Genomic DNA, 26608 nt, shown 5'->3' on the forward strand with positions numbered 1-26608 from the left:
TTTCTGTATCTACTGTGACTCTGCCCCAGCTTGCATCCTTGTCATCTCTTGGTCTCCTATATTGATTCCCTAGTTTTATTCCTAATTACTTCTAATCTCAGTCTTCAAACTTCTGCAAGTTCTCAGAGGATGCGGAGGACCATGAGGAATACCTGGACCTCATCAGGAGGGCATTCCAACTAGCTCAGTGGAATGGAAGGGCCACAGCAGTCTTTGAGATCACCAGGCAGAGGAACTAGTTTCCAAGCAAGAACAAAGAAGTCTGTTGTGTCCCCTGGGGTTGTGTATTTAAACATCTTACAGGAGCAGACTCTCCAGGTGGGTCTCAGCACATTAGTGTGATGTCAACACAGCTTCATGGGGTAATTTCCCCAGAGTAGGTGTCAGAACAACAGCACCCTAGTAAACACAGGAGCAGAAGTGACCCTGGGAGCCTCAGCCTGAGCTGTCACCATCATAGGAATGAGCTCCACTGAGCCTCTGTCTTCACCTGGGATTCAAGCCAGTTTTATGACCTCCAGAGTCTTTGCCAGTGCTTGGGGAGTCCCTGGAGAAGCCGGCGGCTGAGAACTGAGCACAGGATCAATGAAGAAGAGTAAGCAAAGAAATTTCAGACTTTCTGCAGTCTAAGGACTAATAAACCTATAAAACATTGAAGATATCCTGGAGACTGAGAAAACTGGATTGCTTCTTAGTAAAAGGTCATAAGTACTCTGACATACATTGATTAGTATCACACGCACACACACACACACACGTGCACACATGCACGCACATGCATGCACACACACACGCACACGCACGCACACACGCACACACTTTCTGTTACCTGTATGACGTGAGCATTGTAGAGTCGGCCTTCAGAGACTGATGCTCGGTACACACTTTGTGTGAAGCGTGGGGCATGATCGTTCATATCCTGGATGGAAACTGCTACCGTGGTGAAGGCTCTGTGCCCATCGCTCTCAGCGAGAATGAGGAGCTGTGCCTCGCTCCTGACTTCAAAATCAAGGAACTTTGGCTCTTCTACAGTGAGTTCTCCTGGTTTTATTCCCAAGGTGGAAATATATGATGATGTTATTTTAAAATATCTCAAAACATTATTAAGTCATGTGTTCTGACCAGGGCCATTATGGAAAAAGTTGTGATCTGTGGATATTTTCAGATTTCCAACACTGATAGGAAACTGTCTATAATCTTGAAGTTTTCTCTTAAATCATCCTTTTCTCTTAATATTTACATTCATTTACATTTTAAACATTTCTTTTTTAAAAAATAAAATCCATCTATTTATTCACTCACTGGGGGACCTGAACTAAGGAAGCCGCCGTTCCCCGGCATAGAACCACTCGGTGGATTTCTGCAGTGTGAGAAAGGTGAGCGGCTTTAATTGACAGGGATACGCTGATTCAGGCCTGTCCCTACCTCAGTCTTGCTTGTCAATTTCCACTTCCCTCTTTCAGGCGAGGATGCATCCATCTGAAGCTTCTGTGTTTGGACAACTGCACATTCTCTGCCTACTTGCTCCAGTCTGGCTCTTTTTCCTTGGTTGTGGACTATACAGTAGGCACTGCTCCCTGACCCCTGAGCACCATATTCCCAGTACTTAGCTCATGGCATTCAGTACTCAGTACTTCAGTACTTAGTACTCTTATACCCTCATAGAAAATACAGAACCAGGTTACAGAAACCGACCTTGGGGGATGATGTCACAGCTCAAGTTCTTGCCCCAAATAATAAATTCCTCTGTGTGATTTCTACTCTGTCTATCTGTTGTGGGATTATGTGATAATAATACAGGCCAATAAAAGAGCCATGAAGAAGCCTAGAAACGGGGATTTTCTGGTACATGCATTGCAATTCTGAAGGAATCTAGATTCTGTATACGAACTTTTACTGTGCATATGTGTGTCCGTGTGTGTATGTGCACACGAATGCAGCATCCACAGAGGACAGACTGAGATTGTTCTATCTCCTGGAGCTGGAGTTACAGGAAGTTAGGAGATGCCCAGAATGGGTGCTGAGACGCTAACTCCAAGGCCTCTGGAAGAGCAGTGCATGTTCTCAATTTCTGTGCCATCTCTACCTCCATCCCTTCTACTACCTAATTTAAAATGACACGAATGCACTGTCATTTTTGACACCAGATTTGATTCATTACTTTCACAACCCACACTACTTGACAATATACAGTGTGATCAATCCCTCTTGACAGTATGCAGTATATAGTGTGACTCTCACTTGGGGCGTTTTGTGATGGGCAGTAAGAGTGACTGTAATGAGTGCTTTTAATCCAAAGTGACTCGTAATTTATGCACAAAAGTAAACCTTTCATTTGGAACTATGGATCAGAAGCTCATCTCATTTTTATCCTTAAGGAAAGTGACTTTTAAGAGATCATTTTTACTGATTTATCATTCATACTAGTTTTCCATTTTATAATTCACACTTTCAGAAAATCTATGCTAACTACTCTTGAGCACAATTTTAATGATAATGTAACAAAAGCCACATGATAATTTCCTTGATTTAGTCACTCTACAGTTTATACAAATTTCTGACCACAGTATAGGAAGGAGGAAACAGGAAGTAAGGGATGGAAGAAACTGACCAGAAAGGGAAGGGATCCAGGGTCGCTTCCTGATCCACTAAGGGTTTTTGTTTTGATTTATTTTTGCTGTTTTGTTCTGATTGTTTGTTTGAGACAAGATCTCTCCACTACATAAGACCAGCCTGCCCTGAAACTCACAGAGATTCACTTGCCTCTGCTTCCTAAGTGCTGGGATTAAAGGTGTGCACACCAAACCTGGCATCCAGTAAGGTAGTATATTTAGAGGTGTGGAGGCCCAAAAATGTGAGCCTATTTTCACCTTGACCAAAGGTCAGAGAGTTGGAAGTTCCCTCTATTCCTTAAAGGTGATTGTGTTTCTACCCCAAAGGTCCCACCGAGATTCAGAGAAGAGTTCTGCTCTCTCAAGGTTATTGTCAACAGGTGTGGCTAATAGACAGCCCTTGTGCTACAGGAATAGAGAAGTAGATCTCTTCCTACCTCAAACAAAAGTTTAAGGATCCAACTAAGGTTCCAGTTCCTTTAAGGGGATAACATTGGATTCCACCCTGAATGTTTTGGTCCAGGGTGTGAGCGTGACTTGGTGATTTGTTTTGTTCTAGCAACAGATTGTTTAACTGTGAATGTCGCCCATGACTTTCAACTGGCCTATTCATTTCTTGTATCATGTTAATGCAGTTTTCTATCTTACTCCTACCTCTTGGGGGTCAAGGTATTTTAGGCAATTGAAATTAACCATAGGCAATTTCAGTACTCACTGGAACTTCTTCTGGGCACTATCCTATGTTTTCTTTACTTATAGTCCTAATCCCCACACCCCAACCCTGGCAAGTGGTAATATTGTCGAGTTAAAGAGAAAATAGAGTCATCGTACGGTAGAGAGGGAGTACCTGAGGTGGAGCCCAGGGAAAATACTCCATCTTCATTCCCGCTAAAAATGGAATATTTAATGGGGTCTGGGATTGATGCAGGAGCAGAAGCCTTTACAGTCACAACAGAAGTACCTGTAAAGTTAGTTTAAATAAAGAGCATTAGAAAACTTCACAGAAGTGTGAGAGCAAACAGTAGGTATTATCTGCCTACTCTTGTCTTGTTGGACCCTAGCGTCCAATCACCAAGGAGGAGGAGTCACCCCAAGAGACCATCTCTCATTTCACAGCTGATGTAAAAGCATGAGGATTTTATTAATTCTGTCATGACAGGGTCTTCCAGCAGTCAGGAGGCTAGAAGACCCTGAATGTCTGGTACAGGCTATTTTTAAAGGGAAAAACCACAGAAGGAACGGGTGTCTGGGGGTTGTTCTTTAACTATTATGATTGGCTTATTCAAAAAGGCTATTACCAATAATTGGCTGGAGAGATAGTTGAGAGTTCCAGTTGCTCTTCGGTGACTGGTTTATCAATCTATTCCATTTTACGTACTAGACTGAACAGAGTTCCATGGCAAGAAAGGATTTTTTTCTATATGTTTGTATCATATACATTTCTAGAACTCTATATCAGTTTTTTTCTTTAAAGATTTTATATATTAAATAATAACAATATGACATGAATGTTAATTACCCTGGTTTGACCTGTATATATTGCATGCATGTATTGGCTATCACACTGCATCTCTGATCTCAGAAATAGGTATAATCAATATGTGTTAATCAAACATTTTTTAAAGTTTAGGGAGATGGGAATGTTAAGTATCCTAATTGTCACATACCATGTGCATGTTGAAAATCATTATGTTGTGCCTCATATATATGTATATATATGTGTGTGTGTGTGTGTGTATAAATACAATTAAAAATAATATATTTGTGGGGAGAAGTGTGTGCCAGAGGGCCAGTGATCAGCATTGTGTGTCCTACGCTACTGCCCTATGCTTCATTTTTTTTGAGATGGGGTCTCACATTGAACCCCAAACTCACGGATGACCCAGTCTGGCTAGTCAGCGAGCCCCTGGGATCCTCCCATCAGTCCCCCAGTGCTGGTTTCAGGGTGTCACACTGGCCAGCATTCCACCTGGGTGCTAGATCCTTATGCTGGCCCAGCAAGCACTTCACCCACCAAGAAATATGTCTCTAGCTCCTAAATATATTTTAAATTTCTTATATTTATAAATCAACAGTATTGGATATCTTTAGTCAAGCATAATTTTTAAAAACAAAGCCTGTTTTTCTATGTATCAACACTTGAATTTTTTATAAGTGCTTGTTTTTCTATGTATCAACACTTGAATTTTTTATAAGTGCTTAAAGTATATGGGAAGAGGGAGGACAAAGGGGACAGCAAGAGAAGCAGAACCACAGTCTCCTAACTGGGACAAATGCTGGTCCCTACCTTAGGGCACAGGACTCCAGAGGCACAGACATAAGAGACTTGACTTGAAACCCACCTTGGTGGCAGCACCAGTGAAAAAGATAAATAAATTAGGGTAAATTGATTTTCCTCTTAGATTCTTAAAATATTTTCCTGAGGTCTGGAGAGACGGCTCTGCAGAAGACTGAACTTATCCCCATAATGCACACTTGGGAGGAAAGAACTGACCCCGGAAAGCTGTCCTCTGACCTCCACACGTGCTGGGCATTTGTGTCCCCCACCATCCTTACATGTATGTTCCTGCTCCCAGTCCTTAAAATAAATAAATGTATTTTTTTTCTGAAAAGAATAGAAAACACAAAAGATCTGGGAATTGACAGAATTTCCACCTAGAAACCCCTTAATACTTAACAGTCAGTTGTGTCTATTTTATAAATACCAGAGACCGTGAGATGATTTGTAAGATCAGAACTTCAGTAAGAACTCACAGAAAATCCAGATAGAATATACAATTCTTCTTTTATGGATATGCTATGGGGGTGGGGGTGGTGGTGTCTGGGAAACCAAACAGAGTTTCACACAAACAAGGCCAAGCATTCTGGGAACACTGAAACAAGGCAAAGCATTCTGGGAACACTGCACTACATTCCCCCCTCCCCCCCTCCGCTCCCTGACCTTGGTGATTCCGAGACAGAGCACCACTAAGTTACCCAGGTTGACTCTGAAGTCTGCAGCTCTGTAGACCTTCTGACCCTTTGGCCTCAGACTCCCTGGTGGCTGGGATTCACAGGCCTCTGCCACCAGGACAGACTGAATCACTCTTCATTAGAAATGTTACACTTAACAGAAAGGCTGACAAACTTTAAACCTCATTCATCTAGATTTCCAAACCCCTGTCCTTTCCAAACCACTTGCAAAGCCATCCAGCAACAAGGAAACAAATAGAATAATGGTGGTAACATCAGGTTGCTACAAGTGTTAAGAATGCTCCAATTGCATCATAAATCGTGCTTACTGTTCTACACCACAAGAGACACATGACTCCTGCACAATGCCTATGTTTTCTATAAACTGATGGGCATGCGTGCACACACACACTGCAGCATCCTTCATCTACAGTGTCAATCACAGGTCTGTCCTTCCTTACACAACTTATTTTTCGACAGAGGAAATTTTATTGCAACTGTGTTGCTACATGTTCCTGAGGCTGTCAGTCAGAGACAAATCACTATGTAGGAAAAATGTTCAATCCTTTCTGATAGTCTTTATTTCTCCTCAGGTGAGGATGTTTTTTCCATGCCTAGTTATAAAATAAAATAAGGACATTTCTTGTGCATAAAAGAACAATGTTGAGTACAGAACTGGAAAATATCACTACAGCCCCTCTTATGTAGAACAAAAAAATCCCATTTTGTTGCAAATCAAATGTTTATAATGTCAAATGGAATTGAAACCCAGAGCAATTTCATTTAACAAAAACTCTTCAAAGTAGATGCTAAAGTCAGCAGAGATCTACAAATGCTCATGAATTTTCTTTCTCTGACAAAGTTTAAATCTGAAACATCACTAATAGAGAGGAAATGAGTAAAGGTTCCTTCCCAGATCCTGCATACGCCCACTTTTTTTTTTTTTTTTTTTTTTTGATTTTTCGAGACAGGGTTTCTCCGTAGCTTTTGGTTCCTGTCTGGAACTAGCTCTTGTAGACCAGGCTGGTCTCGAACTCACAGAGAACCGCCTGCCTCTGCCTCCCGAGTGCTGGGATTAAAGGCATGCGCCACCACCACCCGGCCTACGCCCACATTTTTAATGTGTCTTTCTATCTGGGCACACAGGTAAAACTTAAATCACCATGCATAGCACATTAAGGTAGAAATGGCAAGATATGAGAATTAACAAAGAACTTTCAGTTCCAATGAGGACATAAAGATAATAATATATATAATATATATAATAACCTATCTTTTGCATTTTCAGACATTTATGAGGGATAATTAAACAAAAAGTGTAATATATTTAATAGTCTTATTTTCCTCTTCTTTACATAATTTACATTAAAAAGCCCAACCCTACCCACAGCACCACTGCAGCTATGAACTTTCAATTTGGAAACACAAATATACACTTCTTTTTTTTGTTTTGTTTTTTTGTTTTTTGAGACAATTTCTCTGTAGCTTTGGAGCCTGTCCTGAAACTAGCTCTTGTAGATCAGGCTGGCCTCGGACTCACAGAGACTTACCTACCTCTGTGTCCCGAGTGCTGGGATTAAAGGCATGCGCCACCACTACCGGGCTACAAGTAAGTAATTCTTACAATGCTCATAATTGCTACATGAGTGCAAAGATCAATAATTATGACAATAACTAAGCAACTATGAAAAATCACATACAACTTGTGCATGAACGTTTTTGAGTACTGTTCATTATTCCTAAGCATATAAATTATTCTTAAAAATATTATTGATGACTGACTTGAAACTGGTATTCCAAATGGTTCTTTTATAAAGAACAGCTTTGTCAGCTTCAGTATTTTTTATTGGCAATTTCAATTATTTGCTTTCGACATCTTGAGTGTGTGCTTTGGTTCATTCTGACTTTTGTTGCCTCTGAGGAAAGGCATCATTGTTCTGAGAGCCCTTTGTGAGGACACATCCCTAGTCTCTTGGGACTCTTTGGAGTTCCTTGTTTTAGTGTTTGACGGTCTGATTTTAATGGATTTTCCATGAAGCCTTCTGGGTTCACTCTAGATCTGTTCTGTGAGCTTCTCACATTTGTCTTTCTAGTTCCATCTTCAGATTTGTAGAGTTCGTGACCATTGTTTCTTTGAAGGAGTCCTCTGCATTTTGTCTTCTTTCTCTCTTTTTGCAAGTATTTAATAAATACATTGTTTCACTTGATGGTAACCCAAAAATTCTTTTGTAGTTTTCTAAATCCCTTTATCATTTTGTTCCTACTGACTACCAAATAGCTCAACCTTCAAGTCCACCAAGTTTCAGCTTTATCAAATCGGTTGTTAAATTTCCCTGGTAAATTTTGCAATTCAGTTGTAGTATTCTTAAGCACTAAAGTTTCTGTTTGGTTATTTTTTATTAATAATTCTTTATAGATAATCTAATTTTCTTTATGCATTGTAGTGGCATTTCAATTGCATTTTACTAAATAAAGACTGCCTGAAGATCTGAGAGAAAAACAGTCCCACCGGTCAGCCTGACAGCAGGTTACGGTAACACACGCCTTTAGCCCTAAACCCAGTAGCCACAATGACATGCACCTTTAATCCCAGTAGCCACGCTAGATGCCATAGAAACTTGGCGGTGCACACTTTTAATCACAGCAGTGCACGCCTTTAATGCCTTAAATCCCAGCCCTGGAGAGGATTCTAAAACGGGAGGAAACAGCTCTCAATACAGTGTCTTTCTGAGATTCTGGGAGGCGGGATCACCACTTCAGACTGAGCTTGAGGTAAGAGCCATTGACTGGCTGTTTTACTTTTCAGATCTTCAAGTTGAACCCCAGTTTCTGACCCTGAATTTTTATTAATTGTGCTTCAGTGCATACCTTACTGATTTTATTTAGCTATCTCGTTATGTTTTCTTGGGACGCATTGATTGAATTTCTTTAGAATAATTACATAAATTCTTTATTTTATTCTTTTGTTTGTGCCATATTTTTTGTATGCCTTATGTTGTGTGTGTAGGATGTGTGTGTGTGTGTGTAGGATGTGTGTATCTGAAAAGCAGCCACAGTTTCTAGTCTTCATTAACTGGTTTGTACAGGAGGAGAGCTTGGCCAATCCACATGGCTGAAGATTCTGGGAACTTCACGAACCTTTTCTGCTGATGTCTTCTTTAGGTTTGTGCTTATATTAGAAAAGTCTGGAAGTTTGTTTGTCTTTTTCCCAGGAGCTTGTAATCTTGATTTTTCTATCTGGATGTTTGCTGGCATGCATGCTGAGCTATGATAAATTGGGGAAGGGCTTATCTGTGGTGAAATAAAATATTTTGTATTATTTCAATATGACTGTTCTTGCTTGGAGCTACAGTTGGAAGCATCTCCCGGCTAGTTCTTGCTATGCTTTCATGGCATGTCTTACTCTTAAAACTAATGGTAATAGAGAATCTTTGGGCATTTCCAAATACACCAAACTGTCTTCTAAAAGAACAGAGGAAGTAGATATTAGAGCATCTTCAGGAAATTGAGTATGGGGTACTCAGAAGAGAGAGTGTGGTGCAGGCGGTGACAGAACACAGCCAGGGGCGTTATCAACAGCAGGACGGGGTCCCGCAGTGGGTCAGCGTGTCTAGAGTAGAGTGACAATCCCATATTCAACAGCAACACAGCTATGCAGTTGTTCACTACAAAATGGTAGCTTATTGTAGTGACTGATCTAGTATTTCTCATGGGTACCACTGTTGTTAAAGTCTGGATTTGAAGTGTCCAAGCCCCTCATGTGTTAAAAGGTCAGTCTCCGACGCAGCAGGTTTGGGGGATGAGGAGTTTGGAAGGATTAGACCATGAGTTGGTTTTGACTATTGCTTAGGGTGGGGTGGGGTGTGGTTTGTAGAAGTTGTAGGAGGTAGGACATTATTGGATAAAATAGATCATTGTTCTTTGGACAGCTACATTTTGTCTGTGGCCTCTCCTCTTCCCTCCCCTCCCTTTTCCTGTTCCTGCTCCTCCAGCTCCTCCTCCTTCTCCCTCCTCTCTCTCCTCATTCCCTCTTAAACACCGTGAGTGATCAACTTTGCTCTACCACACAGTCCCAACCATGATATTCTGCCTCACCATGGGCCCAAAGTAACGGGGTCAAATGACCATGGATTGAAACCCCTATAATCATGAACCCAAATAAACTCCTCCATTTTCAAGTAGGTTTTGACGTTGTTGTCCGTTTCAAGTACTTTGACTTGAGATTAACCCTCCTCGTTGCCTCTTTTATCGTTGTCCTTTGGCCTGATTTTGCAAAGGTCCCACTGGACCAGGCAGTGACTTCATCAGCATTCCAAAGTGACCTGTGTGTGTAGCTTTTCCTTTAAAAGGTTGATCCTCCTGGATTCTAGCCTCAAGTAGAGTGCCAACCTGAGCGCAAGGTTTTCTGAGGTGGCCTCTCTGCCACTCCTTCCTGCTCCAGAACCAGGGGTGTTTCCCTTCTTTCCACACAGCAGACTTCCTTGTGAACCTTTTCCTTATCATTGGGACCACTTACTCTGTCTGTAAAAGACAGAATATGATTTCTTTGTATTTCTGCCATATCAACCCTGATGCTTTCCACACTATGTGGATTCTGCTCGTAGGAAAGGCAGAGACAACACAGAAGAAAACTATTGTGAAGATATATTAATATTGTTCAACTATAGTCCTGTTTCTTATCTTTTTTTAAAAGTGTGACACTTCAGAACTGAGTTAGATAAGACCAGCTCTTGAGAATCAACAACAACAACCTACTGTCTCCAGGGCAGAAACTTTGGGAGGTCAAGGAGCGAGGGGAGGAAAGGAATGGAAACTGGTACACGGTGGAGGCACAGGAACCAACGCAGCCTCACTAAATCCAGCTTGGCAGAGCTAGGAAGGGCGGATGGCACTCAGCACTCATCTTACACCCTGGTCTTAATTGGGGAGGATTGACAAACAACTCCTTGGTTACAATTTGGCTGCCGATGTCTTTATTCCTAGAAAGAAGAAACCTAGTCGTGTCAACGGGGCAACTCTTCTTCGTACGTAGAACCCGGCACATGGTGTATGTGTGCATCTCTTTCACAGTCTGAGAAGTCTCACTCAATGAGGCTACCTTTGCCCTTTTTTGTTTACTTGTTTTTGTTTTGGCTGGAGGTTTTGTTTGTTTGGTTGGATGGTTTTTTGTTTGTTTGTTTGTTTGTTTTTGAGACAGGGTTTCTCTGTGTAACAGTCCTAACTGTGCTGGAACTCTTTTACACCAGGCTGGCCTTGAACTCATAAAGATCCACCTGACTCTGCCTCCCAAATGCAGGGATTAAAAGCACACACCAACACCACCCAGCTGAGGCTACTTTTGCGTGATCAAGCCAGTTCAAAATCCCACCACAGGGGACTGAGGAAGGTGGCTCTGTGGTTGAGAGCCCTTGCTGTTCATGCAGAAGACCAAGGTTTGATTGCCAACACTTAAAGCTGCTTGTTACCCTAGTTCCAGGGATTTGTCACCCTTTTCTAGAGTCCACGGACACACGCTGCACATGTGTGGTGCAATATATACATGCAGGCAAAATACTCATACTCATAAAAATAATTCCAGCATGGATGAGGAAGGGGCTACTGAGGCCCCACCCCTAACTAAGAAGCTACTAGTAATTAATGGCTGCTGAAGGCAGGGAGTCACTTATCTCTGGAGGGGGTGCCCCAGTGGATAACCTTATACCCATGCATATATGGGCAGTGTTCATTGGACTCAGTGGGTTAAAACTAATAATGATAATAAAAGAAATCAAAATTTAAAAAGAGGACCTGAAGTTGGCAGGGTCCTGGGGGAAATGGACAGAGAAGTCAGGACTACCTAGAATGTCCTCATTCCTATAGAATTCATCTCAAATGCAACACTGGTCCCAAATAGTGGAATAATAGAATAGATTTGTTTCTTCCCTCCATTGCCACAGGCATTCCAAAGTCCCCAGGGACATAGTGTTACCTACTCTAATGCTAATGGCATAATTTATTTCCTTAGGAAGTACAATTCTTATCTAGTTTGTACAGAAAATGAACCAGATGCCAGGGCTTTCAAAACTACAGACACTTCATGGTGATTATACAACCATTATGTAATAGCTCCTTGCTCTAGTTAGAACTTAAACCCTGCTAGCTTTATAAACTTCATGTTGAGATTAAAGACAGAAGGAAAATCGCCACAGTAACAACTGAAGTGATGACTGGTACCCTCCTACAGCTTAATCTAATCCTTGCAGCATCCACGTGAGGAATTCATTACCGCTTCCACTTCGTGGAGCTGGAACTCACTCATCGTGCGCGGTGGAGCCGTGACAGGCTCACCCGCACTGCTTCAATAATGTGTTGTCACATTTCCACACTGCCCAGCTGATGGAGAACAGCGGCCCACTGGATCTCCTGCCAAAGTGCTGGAAGACAGTTTTCTCCTCCAAAATATCAAGATCTAAGTAGGTTACTTATTTTACAATATTAAGTATATTTCACTAGTCAGCTTGCCCCCATGTGTCTTCATGTTTCAATATTGTTTCAAGTTTTCCAAAGTCTGACTACTCACTTAACGTTTAGCCAGGGTCTCAAAATAATTCATAATGCCAATTTTCCACCCCAGGGTAATTCGTAGAAATGCATGCAGTTTTGAAAAGCCCACACTGAGGACGACAGTGTTGACTCATCCTCATCAAGAGAGCCACAGTGTTAGAAGGCAAACAGAAGCAACAAGAAAGCTGCCTTCTGGAAGCCTGTTTTACCATTTAGTGGATTTAACCATTGTGAGTAACCAAGTGGTTTATTCCTAACTTTTGAAAAAGCCTGGGGCTTCCGGGTGCGACATCACTTTAGGAGTTGCCTCTGTGCTGTGCAAAGAGTTGGTATGGGGGGAAATGCTCCATTCCAAAGAAAGGAAGAGAGGAAGAGCACTGAAATTCATAAACAGAGTGATAGGACAGAAGAGGGGTGTGGAGAAGCTGAAGAGGGATCTGGGAAACATAAGAAGCACAAGGCTCTACGTTTAAAAAGCAAAAAAAAAAAAAAAAAAAAAAAGGCAGCCTACAAACCACAATCCCAGAGAACTTAGACAACAATGAGGACACTAAGAGAGACTTACATAGATCTAATCTACATGGGAAGTAGAAAGTAAAAAAAGACAAGATCTCCTGAGTAAATTAGGAGCATGGGGACCTTGGGGGAGGGTTGAAGGGGGGAGGGGAGAGGCAGGGAGTGGTGCAGAGAAAATGTAGAGCTCAAATTTAATTGATAAAAATCAATTAAAAAAAAGAAGCACAAGGCTCTGGCTGTGAGGCCCCTCTGCATGGGGAGGGGAGGCAGAGGCCTGATGGGCGTGGCCAGGTAAAGAGAACAGCAATGTTCCTCACAGGCAGGCCCTCAACTATTGTAAGCCTCAAATCCAGGCAAGAGTTCTGGGCACTTCTCTGGCAAGAGAAGAATTCCATTTTGTCAATTTCCATAGCTCCATGAGCCCTGGCCAGGTACCATTTTGAGAGAGATACTAAACTGAGCTATCCCAGAGACCTAAGAACCAGCAATAAGCACACAGCAGAGCTTGCTAAGAGAGTGTTGGAAAGTGATGGAGAATGGGAGGACCACACACACAGGCAAAAGGAAAAGGGCAGCTAGCAGAAAACGCAGGCAGTGAAGTGTTTAGGGAAGGTAGCTCACTCCTCAGGGTAGGAGATGACCTCACTACCTGAGAGTAACCCCATGGTTTGATAGCCCTAAACCTGGAGTCAATAAGTCCAGCCTCTACAGCCACACCCCCTCCGTTCAGGGCTGCAGAATCCAGAAGAGTACATGTCACACATTCCCCAGATGGGTCTCACTAGGGTTTGAAGGTATAGGAGACAAACCTGCCTGTGTAGATCCCAACATACTTAGGAAACATCCTTTAGCTTAAATATTAGCCGCCCCAGGATCAAAAAACGGGGGACTCTCTACAGAGTGGGAGAATCTACCGAGTCCACAGACTAAGTGTGGCAAACAGAGGTCCCTTTTGCACAAAGAAAGGAGGATGCTGAAGTTCGAGTCATTCTGACAGATGCCAGTATGAGGTCAGGACCAGCAAAAATCACAGGAAAGGCAAGACACTCCTTCAAATTCAACTGACCCTCCCACCAGGCAGCCACCTGCCTCCCGTTTAGAATACCTATAAAGAGGTCACACCAATGTGCTGTCTAGGAAACTATGTCAGAATATCCTGGAGATACTTGCTCATTGGTGTTTACTCTTCACCACAACCAAGGTGTGGAATTAGCCTAGACACTCATGGACATGGATGGATAGGGAAGAAGACAGAGCGTAGATACAACTGGTGTCTTAGTCAGCTACGAAGAAGCGTGAAATTCTGCCATTTGCAGGGAGATGAGATGAACTGGAGATGACCATCCTTAGAGAAATAAGCCAGCCTCAGAAAAACAAGCAACATGTGTCCTCTGGTATGTGAAATCCATATAGAAATGATATCCATACATGTGATAGTCACGTACATACGAAACACAAGTGGAGGGGAGAGCTGCAGGAGAGGAAGAAACGCCCGAGGGAAGAGTGCAGAGAGAAGGTACCAGAGGGTCATGGGAAAAGAATGGCAGAGTGCTGCTGTGTGCCCTCTGCTGTGGAGATTTACATATGTATACATGCATGTACGTGTTGTGTGTGTATATGCGCACGTTACTTGGAAGTAGAAGGCAGGAGGGTAACTATTGTGGAGGAGGAAGGAGCTTGGTGAGAAGGTGAGAGTGGAGAGGAGGGACAGGGCAGCGTTGCGGGGGGCAAATGTGGTCAAGATATGATGGTAGATGTTCATGAACAGGTCTCAATAAAACACGTCATTGTGTTCACTGAAATTAATGAAGTAAAAGTAAATAATTACAAGTTCAACTAAACTGGGAAACAAAGCAGTGTTCAAAATGGTCAAATCCAGCTAACCCCGTATGAAACTGGGGGATGGGTGGTGGCAGAGGAGGCAGCAACAGCAGAGAGGAGGGAACCACGGGGGCCCCTTGTCTGGTTAACCTGCTGGGCTACTGCGCTCTCTCTGCCTTGTGGCGGCTGCTCCTGCTGAGGGACTTCCTGTGTCTTATCTACTAAAGGCTTCCATGGAAAACAGGAACTAGAGTCAGCTCAGGTTGTGATGATGAATCCTGATCACTAACATGACTGGATTTAAAGAGGTCTGGTGGGTTACTAAAGCACACTTCTGTCTGTGCCTGTGAAGGTGCTTCTAGAACAGAGGCATGTGGGGAGCAAGCAGCAGGAAACACTTGCCCTAGCTGCTGTGAACAGGGCCATAGGAAAGGCTGGGACCTACATGGAAGAAACAGAAAAAAGCAGGGGGCCCCAAAAGTCTCAGTCTCTCCCTCTCTCTCTCTCTCTCTCTCTCTCTCTCTCTCTCTCTCTCTGCCTCTCCCTCTTTCTCTGCCCACTCTCTATCTCTCTATCTCTGTCTCTCTCTCTTCCTCTCCCTCTCCCCGTTTCCCCCTCTTTCCACCTTTCTCCCTCCCCCTCTGTAGTATAATGTAATGATAATTTAGAACATAAAAAATTAATTCACATTCACACAGCATGTCAAATATCTCTTACTGACAGGATGTCTGAGGGACCTATGAGAAATTAAAACTTCTCTACTGCTTTTCATTTGAATACAAAGGTTTAAATTTTACATGCATTTGGAGACAACAAAATCATGCTGGAAGCTATAAAATAATGCTTAATAACATTAAGATCATTCTAATACTGCTTCGTATTCTGCAATATTTTGAGCCTACTGAAATACTAGAACAGAAAACAATAAATAAGGAAACTCTTCCCTGTGTCTGATATGACCTGGCAGTCTGCACTGAACCCGTGCTCCAAGGAAAGTCCTATCTGTCGGAGGATGCTTCATGTACACAACTCTTGCTTAGCAGAGACCCTAGGGACCCTCCCCACCCAGGGACTTCCTCTGATCACATCCAACAGTCTTCTTTTCCCTTTCCTGTTACATCCTTTGGTCTATCTCTTGGCTGACATAATACACCCTCCCACAAAGACAGGCCTGTCCATGTCTCATCTCCTTGCCTTTCACAGATGCCACTAGCTTGCATTACCTGCAGAAATGTTTCCAACCAGCTTCCCTGAGGCTTAAGATTTCTTAAACGCATTGCTAGAATATTGAGTTCTTTTAAACAGATAGCTGTTTTTTGTAATGAAAACCATCTGATTAATTTAAAATTAAAAAAAAAAATAAAAAGGATGTTATTAAGAGTTAAAAATATGAAGCCAGGAGGATGGAGACTTCTCACTCATTTATTATCCTTTAGCTTTTCAAACTGAGTCTTAAGCAAGAAGGCCCAGCTCCTGAAGTTGGAAGTGGTTTGGTCTTCATTACAATCTATCCTGACATTTTATTTCAGACCAGGTCAATATTAGCTGTGCCTATACTTTAGATGTGGATGTTCCCATAGGGTGAAAGTGTGGTGAAAACCCAGGGTAGTACTACTGTGATGTGGGAGGAGTCCCCTCTGTAGGCTGTGACTACCATTGGTTAATAAAGAAACTGCCTCAGCCTGTTGATAGGGCAGAACTTAGGTAGGCAGGGAAAACTAAAGAGAGTGCTGGGAGAAAGGAGGCAAAGTCAGGAAAAGCCATGGAGCTGCCACCAGACAGTCACTGGACAGAACCTTGCCGGTAAGCCACTGCCATGTGGTGATGCACGGATTAATGGAGACGGGTTAAATTAAGATGTAACAGTTAGCCAATTAAGAAGCTAGAGCTAGCTAAGAGGCCAAGCACTGATTTAAATAATATAGTTTCTGTGTGATTATTTCAGGGCTGAGCTGCTGAATGGCAGGGAAACAAACAAGTGGCCCTCTTACCACACTACCAGGAAATGGTGACCCCTCAGGAAGCAGGCCTCACAGAAGGCTGTTAGATGGCTGAGGATGGACCTTCAAAGGGCACTGTCTTCCCACTCTACTTCCCGCTCTCTCCTGGTCCCTGAAATGAACAGTCTGCTCTGCCATGCCCTCCCACCATGATACTGCCCCAAAGGAGGCCCACAGCATTGGGGCCACTCCGTTTTGCCTGGAACTTCCAGAACAGTGAAGTAAAAGAACAGTGCTGTTTTTAATAAGCAGATTGATTCTGTCATCTCATAGTAGCATTGGAAAGCTAATCCAATCACATTGACTGTAACTTTCCAATATCCGGAACAGGCTCATCAGCTTGCATCTGAAAGTGCAATGGCAATCTCTTCAGTCTATATTAAAGCATTTTGCCCAAATTGGTGAATATACAAAAAACTTGAAGATACACTCACCTGGTTCACAGTTCTCCATCACGAGTCCTGTGTAGAGGCGGTGGTTGAAGGAGATAGTCACATCTTCTCCTGCCGTGTGAACAACCAAGAGGCCCTTGGTTGCCCTCGCTGGGACCCCTTGGTCCGTGGCTTTTAACTGCACCCAAATAGGAAAAGATTCTGAAGATGGATTCTGCCTAAGTTTGATTTCTCCTGTATATTCATCGATAGAAAACATTGACTGGGTGTCTGCGAAGCTGAAAGTGACAGTTCCGTTGGGGCCTGCATCTGGGTCACTGGATCTCAGCTGAGCAATGGTCTGGTTCAGGGACAGCCTGGGGGACAGGAAAGCATCAACTGGGTTCTCCTCCCAAACAGGACTGTTGTCGTTAGCATCAGCGACAGATATGAGTATAGTCAGCACGCTGCTCTTCCCGCCTTGGGGACCGCAGTCCCTGGCCACAGCTTGGAACATGTGCTGCGGTCTGGCTTCTCGATCAAGGGCGCGGCTAGTCCTCAGTGCCCCTGTTACCCGATCAACAGAGAATGTACCAGAAGATTCCCCCAGCAAAAAATATTCCACCTGCCCGTTGAGGCCTTCATCTCTGTCCACAGCAGACAACACCAGGACCACAGTGCCCATCTCAGCATCTTCTCTCACAGAGGACTGGTAACGAAGCATGGGAAAGGAAGGGCTGTGGTCATTGTCGTCCAAAACCCTAACATGAAGATGCATCACCGAGCTTCGGGGTGGATTCCCCAAATCTGAGCACAGGATAATAAGGGTAAAGTTGTTGATCTGCTCCCGGTTCAAAGCTCGAGTTGTTGAGAGTTCTCCTGAGGTTGCATGAAGTGCAAAGTACTCACCAACGTTCCCACCTGTTACAGAAGACAGTTGAAATCTATTTGAAATGGGAAAGAAATAGCTCCTTGATAGGTGATATACTTATTACTTTTTAATCATTGAAAGTATTTATTTCCTGATTATTGTATCATAGCACTTTCCTCAGTACTGAGAACAATTGAGCATGACCAACACCGTAACCCTCAATATGCACCTTAGAACATGTGCAACAACCTGATTTTTGTACACACATTTTGCATTCATATATTTTACCATAACATTAATATATGCATTTTATTGACAATAAAACACTATTAAGTGATGAGAAATATTGTTTGGGGTATTTTTGCTATCCATCAAAAATTTATAAGTAGAGGTGGGCCCTGGAAAGATGGCTCAGGGGTTAAAAGCATTTGCTACTCTTCCAGAGGACCAAGTACAATTTCAGGGCTTATAAGGCAGCTCACAAACTTTTGTGATTCCAGTTCCATGGGACCCAATGCCCTCTTCTAGTTTCCATAAACAGTAAAACACATACATACATGCAGACAAACACACATATGCAAGCAATAGATGAATCTCTTAGAAAACACCCCAAGAAAATAACAGGTGGATTGTAAGAGTTTTCCAAAATGCAACTAGCTGCTAAGTGTATTTCCACTGTGCTAAGTGTATTTCCGCTGTGCTAAGTGTATTTCCACTGTGCTAAGTGTATTTCAGTCCTTCTGTGCTCCTCCTTCCTACAATCCCCTGTCACTGCGTGTACGAGTTCTCATGCTTCTGTCAGACGACCGCACAACTGCCCACTTCTCCCATGACATCAGCAAGGATATTTTATCCACCTCTGTATCTTTCAAAATATGTGTTCTTGACTATCTTCCATAGGACTAACGCACACAGAGGCAAAGTGTCTCAAAGTCATCTTTGTCGATTTCTGAAGTAAAAATGGTTCAGTCTCATTGGCCATACTCTTGAATGTGTGGTAAGATCAAAGTACCAGGCTCATGTAAGCTTGTAAGCACTTAAAGCATACAGAAGAAGCAAAGTGTTCAGAGAACATAATCTCAATAAATAGGGGCTCAGGAGGGGAATCCTGCCTTTTTATTTATAACATAGGGATAGGCAGATGTGCTGTGTGGTATTTGTGATTGAAAAATCAATTCATTTGTTCAACATTCATTGAGGACCAATGATGTGCCAAGTATGAGCTCCTACTGTATACTACAAGTAGGCTTGATATTGGAACTGTAAAGAATTGGACATATGATCTAGTTCCCAAGACCTTACAATCTAAGAAGGGACAGTTTGGGATCCAGACCTTAGGGTATGCTCTTAGCACTCATATTCAGGTGGCGTGGGTGCATGGGGATCCAACAGTGTAGAACATGTGAGCATGGCCACAAGATGCTATTGGAAACCATAACGTGCAGATTCACCCTTCAATGGGAAGAAGCAAGACGACATGCATTATGTGTAAAGCAATGACTGTGTGTGGTCCCAGAAATGTGAGCACTTGGCAGCTGAAATGCCTTGGAGAAGTTTCCATTAACTGGATTCCCTTGAAGTTTGCAGGTGAGATAAGGTGTAGAAGATGAGACATGGATTTGAGAGGAAGCAGGGTCCAATCACAAGGGTTCTACTTCATTGCCTGGCCTTAGAGAGCTGGATGGAGTTCAGGCAGAGCCAGGAGTCCTGTTTCAGCTTTGGGAGGAAGACTGAGGAAGCAAGATAAGAATTTACTAGAACGTGGAGGTTTAGGAGAGAGTTATATAATCTGTGCTTGAGAAAGCAGGAAGGAGAGGACTCTGAAGTAATAGGTGTGTACAGGAAATGGGTAAGTTCTAGGACCACAAAGGTGGAAATCAAGACCCAGGAAGGTAGCAGTCACGACTTAGCTTAGGTAAATGCTATGGTTTTGATGTCGAATAGGCCCCAGGTGCCCATGTTTAACACATTCTCTTCAAGGTGGTGCTGTTACAAGGTAATGGTTGTTAGTATTCAAGTATCTCTACTGGCCTGACCTTGGGGTTCTGACAGGATGCGTCCTCAGCTGCAGCCACTAAGAGCATCTCCTGTGCACAGTCACTATGTTCCCTTTGAAGGGCCTGCCCACCTCCCATCCCTCCTTCTTTCTCTCCCTGTCTTTTTCTGCCCCTCTGTTGACCCCCCCCCCCGCATTGCAGTTCAGTGCAGAAGTAGTGGCTGGCTTTAATGACTGAAGAACACATCCTACTTCATACAAAAAAAAAAAAGGTCTTTGCTATTAATTACCAAGTTTACCCTGTGACGGATAAATAACTGCAAAAGACTATGAATTGGTTGGGGGATATACAACTCAGAAAACGTTCAAGCAATAACTTCCATCAATCAACGGTCCTCCCCACTTTCAGGATGCACACAAGGGGCTGACGGAGGACAGCTTAGTAGAAGAGCCTGCACGTGGTGCTTCTGAAGTCCTGGATTCTGAACTCCAATGCCGGCACCAAAATGCCGGGTGGTGGTGGTGCACACCTTTAATCCCAGCACTTGGGAGGCAGAGGCAGGTGGATCTCTGTGAGTTTGAGACCAGCCTGGTCTGCAAGAGCTAGTTCCAGGACAGGCTCCAAAGCTACAGAAAAACCCCGTCTCAAAAAAAAAAAAAAATGTAGACAGTCATAGACAGTCACTTCCAAAGCTTTGTCTATAACAAAGAAAATTGGCAGAAGGCCAATTGCTTTCTTCGTTTACTCTAAAACAGTACAATGATGTATACTCCCAGCTAGTCAAGAGGCTAGGTCAGAAGGAACTTTGAGAACAGGGTTTCAAGACCAACCTGAGAACATTATGAGATTTTGAGAAGGAGAGAGGGAGGGAGGGAGGGAGGGAGGGAGGGAGGGAGGGAGGGAGGGAAAGAGGAAGAGGGAAGGGAAGGGAAGGAGAGAAGGGAAGGGAAGGGAAGGGGAAGAGGGAAGGGAAGGGGAAGAGGAAAGGGAAGGACAGAAGGCCCACAATCATAAACTGGAAAAGAAAATCCATAAATTTTGTTAAGCAATTCATTTTTCAACACAATTTGGTTTTTAATAAACTATTAATAAAAACTTGGACAGTATCTTTGATATTTTAATCTTTCAATAATCAATTCAATGTAAAATAACTTTAAATCTTAGATTCCATATTTATTAAAATCTTAGCTAGTTTCCTTTCAATATCTGCAAATACTCAAATACAGAAAATACAGTTACAATAATTGATATAAGAACAAAAATATACTTCATTATGGCAAATTGTGACAGGATATAGAAGGAGTTATCAACTCAAGATGCAAAGAATAAAATAAGTGACCATATGAAGAAACAACAATAGGAAAAAGACATCGTTCTATATGTATTTTCCCTAGTCTTGGCATACAAGCAAATTCAGAAAAGCTTTCAAGACCATGACCTTAGAAAACCTGGAGGGTGCTGATCCAGGGTGGGCAGAGGCAGAGCCCTCTCCAGGGAAAGGAACTGTGAGGGCCCACAGATGTGTGTCCTGCTCCACCTTGACTAAAGGTTGGAGAGTCTCCCACAGATGTGAGTCCTGTTCCACCTGACTAAAAGTCAGAGAGTTTGAGCTATTCCTGCTCTCTCAAAGTTGCTGACAATAGGTATGCTACAAACAAGCTATCCTGACCTAGGGTGTGGCTGCTTGCTGTTTTGGACATTAAGATGGCCCTTAGAGGTAGATCTGCTCCATGCTGACCAAAGGTCAGAGAATTCAAGCCTATTCCCACCCATTCATTTTAAAATAGGAGGTTTGCCGTAGGGAGTGGCTGCATACAGGATACTCGGTCTTGGGTGTAGTCACTGCATGTCCTCCCTAAAACATCAGAATGCTTCACTCAGGAAATAGTGGCTTGATGTCTCAAGTATTGAAGCAAGTAATTGTTCTGGTAGCCCTTTGCATCATGTTAAAATAGTCTTTTGCCTTCTTCCCCCCTTTGTGGACTGGGGGAAGAGTATAGAAGATAAACACAGCTGGATTCAGTACTCAGTGTTCACTGAGTTGCTCTCCAGTACTCTCCTATGTCTCTGTATTTCTTTGGTATCTCTATCCATCTAACATTTCTAGTCCACATGCCCCTACCCTGGAACATACAAACCAGTCAAGGCTAGATCCTGACAGGGAGGGAGCAGTAGTTCTCACTGGGTGTGGAATTTGTAGGAAAACACAGCAGACACCAAAACGGAAAACTCTCCAGGCCATCCGCATTGCTCAGTACCCATAGAAGGCCGACTTTGTGAGACTCACCAGCTATGTGATAGGTGACTGCTCCATTGTTGCCAGCATCCATATCGAAAGCCAGCACAGTATAGACAACCCCTGGATCTTGGTTTTCCAGAACTTCAATGTCGTGGCTGAGGACAGCAAGCTCTGGGGCATGGTCATTTTCATCTTCAACGGTGCAGATGATGGTCGCTGTGCTGGACAAGGGCGGGATGCCACTGTCTTGCACAAGTACTGATGTTGAACACAAAGAAGGAAGGGTTGTAGCTGTTAATACCTAAGAAACACGGTTCTTGAGACACAGCATGAGACTGAACTACCCGGGTGGCCCTGGGTCAATAATATTTATTTAAGGGTGTCTTACGGCAATCTTAAATTTCAGGCTAGAGAAATGGCTCAGCACTTAAGGGAAGCTAATATTCTTCCAAAAGCCGAGAGTTGATCCCAGAACCCAGTTAAGAAGCTAACCTGTAGCAAAGGGATTAGAAAGCCTATTCAGGCCTCCATGAGTGTTACATACTCATGGTGCTCATACAGACAAGAGGCACACACTCATCCATGTACATTTTCAAATAAATAGAAAAAAAATTAAGAAATGCTAAGTCCCACTGACAATCCTTCTGCATCCTTTGAGACTGCGTGGTTGGGAGCAGGTCCCTTACCTCGAAGTGTGAAGATCCCTTGAGCTTCTCGGTCAAAGGTGACCGTTGTTACCACCTCTCCCGTGTCGGGGTTGATCTCAAACAACCCAAAGGCAGGCCCTGGCATGATTTGAAACTGAAGCTTGGAATTCATTCCTTAAGGAAGAAAAAATAAAGCAAAGTTTAGAAATTCTTTCCTTGGGAAACTTGACCCTTTTCATGTGCATATATCGGGCTGTAGATGAAAAAGGCAAGATTATTAAAAAGTCTTCAGATTAAAGTAGAAGACCATACCTCTCTCTGCTCTTCTGGAGTGACGACCCCATGAGCAGAAATGCTTAGTTTTCAAAAGCCTTATGAGACTTACCACAGAGAATGCTTTGGATTTTTTCCTTCCCATAAAGTTTCTCTTAGGAGCGAGCAACTCTACAACACAGTTCTAATTACTCCTCCTAACACCCCTGATTGTGACTTAATGACATAATTGTGAACTTGTGGGGCAGAGGACAATTCCTGTAGATTATCCTCTGTTTAAAAAGCCTGTGCTCAGCGGTAGGACTCTGTTTATTCTCAGCCCGAGGAGCGGGCCCACAAGGTTGCTTGTGTGGTTAGTCTTGCTTTGTTTTGTGTTTAACCTAGCAGTTGGTCTCCTATCTGGAGCGAGGCAAGCCATACCACATTGTTATGCGTTGTGAAAATAATTCCTCCCATTTTTGCGGCTGTAAGGAGTTTCTTGCTTATTCCTCCTCACACCCTTGTAATTGTCCCGAGCAAACAAGAGAATAAGAAAACAGAAGAGCAATAGAGATGACTTTGTCTAATCCCATTACCTTACTAAGCAAGTTGGAAGCCTGGGTCTACAGATATTTAGTGCCGTCCTCACGACACACATCTAATGAAGGACGGATACGTGACCAGTTGCTTCTGTGTGTACATGACACTAGCTAATATTAGACCTCAATGCCTGCAGCCTCATGATTTCTTCCTCATGGCCCTGGAAAGCATCCCTCCCAATGACTTTCTTTCCCTCCGCAGCCCAGCCTGAGTTTACTCCATCAAACCTGCATCTTCCCCACGTCTCGTGACTTTGAGTTGAAGATTCCCAGCAGAGTGACAGCCCATGCTCAGTCCGGTCATCTTTCTGCTCTCCTTGGTGATCCAACAAACCACTGAAACCGAGAGAAGGTCCTAACAGCCCAGGGGAGGGCCACTCAAACATCAGCATCGTTTGTGATTGTCCTCGGTCACAGCTTGTCTGTGGGGTTTCTACCAAATACATCCTGGCTCGCTCCCACAAGGTCCTTTGTACTTCTCAGAAAGAAAGGAAACATTGGGAAAGAATTCCCTTAATCATCTGAATAGATGTTCAACCTTGTTTCTATCTGCCTATCTTAATGGCAGAAGAAATCCTTCAACTCTTCAGACTTGGACTTTTCCTAAAGTCTCTGGCCTTTCCTCTATAGTCTTTCCTATCCTCTGAAACTGTAAGAATTAAGTCTTTCTCAATATTTCCACAATTTCACTTAAGGATGTTGTCCATTCTCTGGAGCAAACTTCAACCCACTGTTACCCCTAGTTATTCTTTCCACTACGAGCAATGATTTTTCTGATCATGAAATCTAGTGGCTATCTTCAGCTCTTACCTATTTTAGCACCTCCATGGTGTTATCAGTTGCTGACTGATGTCCAAAAAGACAGAAAGGAACAAAAGAAGAGAAAAAAAAACATGGAAAGAAGAGTAGAAAAAGAAAATATTTGTGCTCTCTTTTTCTTTGCTTCACATTTTTGTTTATTTATTGATCTATTTATCCAGTTGTTTGTTTTGCTGCTAGGTTTGGAATTCAGGGCCCCGCACATACAGCAGACATCCTGTAATTGAGATACAATCCCTCATTATTTCTCTATGTCATATCTTACTCCTCATTTCCAGAGTGGGATGAATAGGGCTTGTTCTGGCCATAGAGGTGGAGCTGAGTACAGATTCATCCACTACTTTCCTAGTCAATGACTCCAGAAAACCCCATGTATAATGAACTCTAATTATTTGTTTGGTTATTTAACTTTCTCCTCCCTCCCTCTCTCTCTCCCTCCTTCCCTCCCTTCTTCCTTTCCTCTATCCCTCCCTCCCTCCCTTCCTCTCTCCCTTCCTCCCTCCCTCTTTCTCCTTCCTTCCCTCTCTTCCTCCCTTCCTCCCTCTCTCTCTCCCTCCCTCCCTTCTTCTCTCTCTCTCTCTCTCCCTCTCTCCCTCCCTTCTTTTCTTCCTTCCTCCCTCCCTTTTCCTTCCTTTCTTCCTCCCTCCATTCTTTCCTTCCTTCCTTCCTTCCTTCCTTCCTTCCTTCCTTCCTTCCTCCCTCCCTTCCTTCCTTCCTTCTTTCCTCTCTCCTCTCATTTCTCCCCTCCTGTGCTCAATTATCCATGCACATTTACTGAATGCTAGACTTGGAAAGATATTGTTAAGACAACTATCTTGGTCTCCAGAGCTCCCTTCTCATGGTATAGACAATTAAACCCAAGAGTTATAAAGAGTGAAGGGGTAGAGTTCAGGGGAGTAGATCCATGAATTAAAGGTAATGTGTTCACTCTCTCATTCAGTAAGCACGGAACCGTCTAAGGTAAGAGGAAGGTGACAGAAACGTGGTGCTTGGAAGACCACAAAGCCTTTCTCCTCACAAGACTTAGCGTACAGCACTCAGTATGGTCAAGTAAGCGTGCAAGCACAATGCTACATGATACAGTGTGACTGACTCAGCAGAGATGCTCTGTGGGGCCATGAAAACGAACAAGAGTTGATCAGCAGAAAGGAAGAAAGAGTGGATGCACTCAAAATAAGACTCCCACACTTCACCAACATCTACAAAGTCTCTCGTGAGGTGGACCCTGCTTACTCCTCTGACGCTTCTGGCAGCTCACATCCTTGCTATATTCCTGCCGTCTTTACTTCCCTTCTGCTCCCTGAACAAACTAAGCTCCATTTTGCTTGCAGCCTCTATAATTGCCGCTTCCTGTTTGTTCTCCCTTTACTTTTATTTAAGACAGTGCTTACACTACTGTGTCTCAGATCTAAACCTATGCTTCCCTGCCTGTGATACACTAGAGTTTGAGATGACTGCTCTCCTCTGTTCTTGCTATTCTTTCAGAAGACCTGGGTTCAGTTCCCAGAATCCACATGGTCACTCACAGCCATCTGTACTTTCAGTTCCAGAGGACCCATGCCTTCTTCTGGCCTTCTTGGACATTGTAACACATTATGCATGTACATACGTGCAGGCAAAATGATCAAAACACATACAATAAATAAATAAGTAAATAAATATTTTTAAAGGGGGACAAAATTAAATTTTCTTCCTCCTAATAGCACCCTGTATCGTCAGTGCTGTTCTGTCCTTTAATGCTCCGTGATCCAGATTCTGCTGGACCCCTCCTCTTTCAGCCCGTCCTTTGAGCCCCAAACCTTCCCTTTTCCCTTTAAAAGGCAGGTGCCTCCAGACCCATCTCCCACCTTCACAGTACTGCGTTGCCCACTCAGCAGCGGCAGCATTGCAGCGTCTAATGTTCTTGGCCGCCCATGCCTGGCAAGAACTCTTGTCACAAGGAGAAGGTCTTGCATATCAGGGAGTTTGAACTCTTTGTCTTTGTCTGGAGTGCGAGAGTCTTGTCCAAGGGGAGAGAATGCCTCTAAACCCCCATTGCTGTGATAGCACAAACAGCCGACCACGAGAGTCGGACAATGGTGACATGATCCTTGAAAGCCTCAGACTGGTTAGAAAACCAAATGTCATCATGATTTACAGAGAGCAAATTGCAAGTTGAAAGTCTTACACTTGCAGCTTAACTCACAGAAGATCAGAAAGCTACTATGAGAGCCCTGAGATTAATCTCCTTGGAGACTGAACTGACATTGGGTGGCAGATACACAACAGAGACAAGGGGATGTAAAGGGCCAGTAAAAGCCGTAACCAGAGTCTGCAGTGTGGCAGGCAGGAAAGTACAAATCTGTCCAAGCTGTAGACAGATAATACAC

The 26608-nt window shown here is 43.3% G+C and overlaps 1 protein-coding gene across 1 annotated transcript in view; it reads right to left on the bottom strand.

Annotated features, from left to right (window-relative positions):
* Positions 1 to 26608, bottom strand: part of Dchs2 (dachsous cadherin-related 2) — a 183750-nt gene that overhangs the window by 17855 nt on the left and 139287 nt on the right. Inside the window, exons 11-15 of the mRNA XM_057757346.1 lie at positions 22609 to 22743; positions 21971 to 22180; positions 16879 to 17736; positions 3460 to 3573; positions 830 to 1041 (exon numbers count right to left, since the gene is read on the bottom strand). Of these exons, the coding sequence (XP_057613329.1) occupies positions 830 to 1041; positions 3460 to 3573; positions 16879 to 17736; positions 21971 to 22180; positions 22609 to 22743 (1529 nt within the window). The remainder of the gene's footprint in view (positions 1 to 829; positions 1042 to 3459; positions 3574 to 16878; positions 17737 to 21970; positions 22181 to 22608; positions 22744 to 26608) is intronic.

The sequence above is a fragment of the Chionomys nivalis genome, chromosome 24, assembly GCF_950005125.1.
Source record: "Chionomys nivalis chromosome 24, mChiNiv1.1, whole genome shotgun sequence".
In the NCBI taxonomy this organism is placed as follows: Eukaryota; Metazoa; Chordata; class Mammalia; order Rodentia; family Cricetidae; genus Chionomys; species Chionomys nivalis.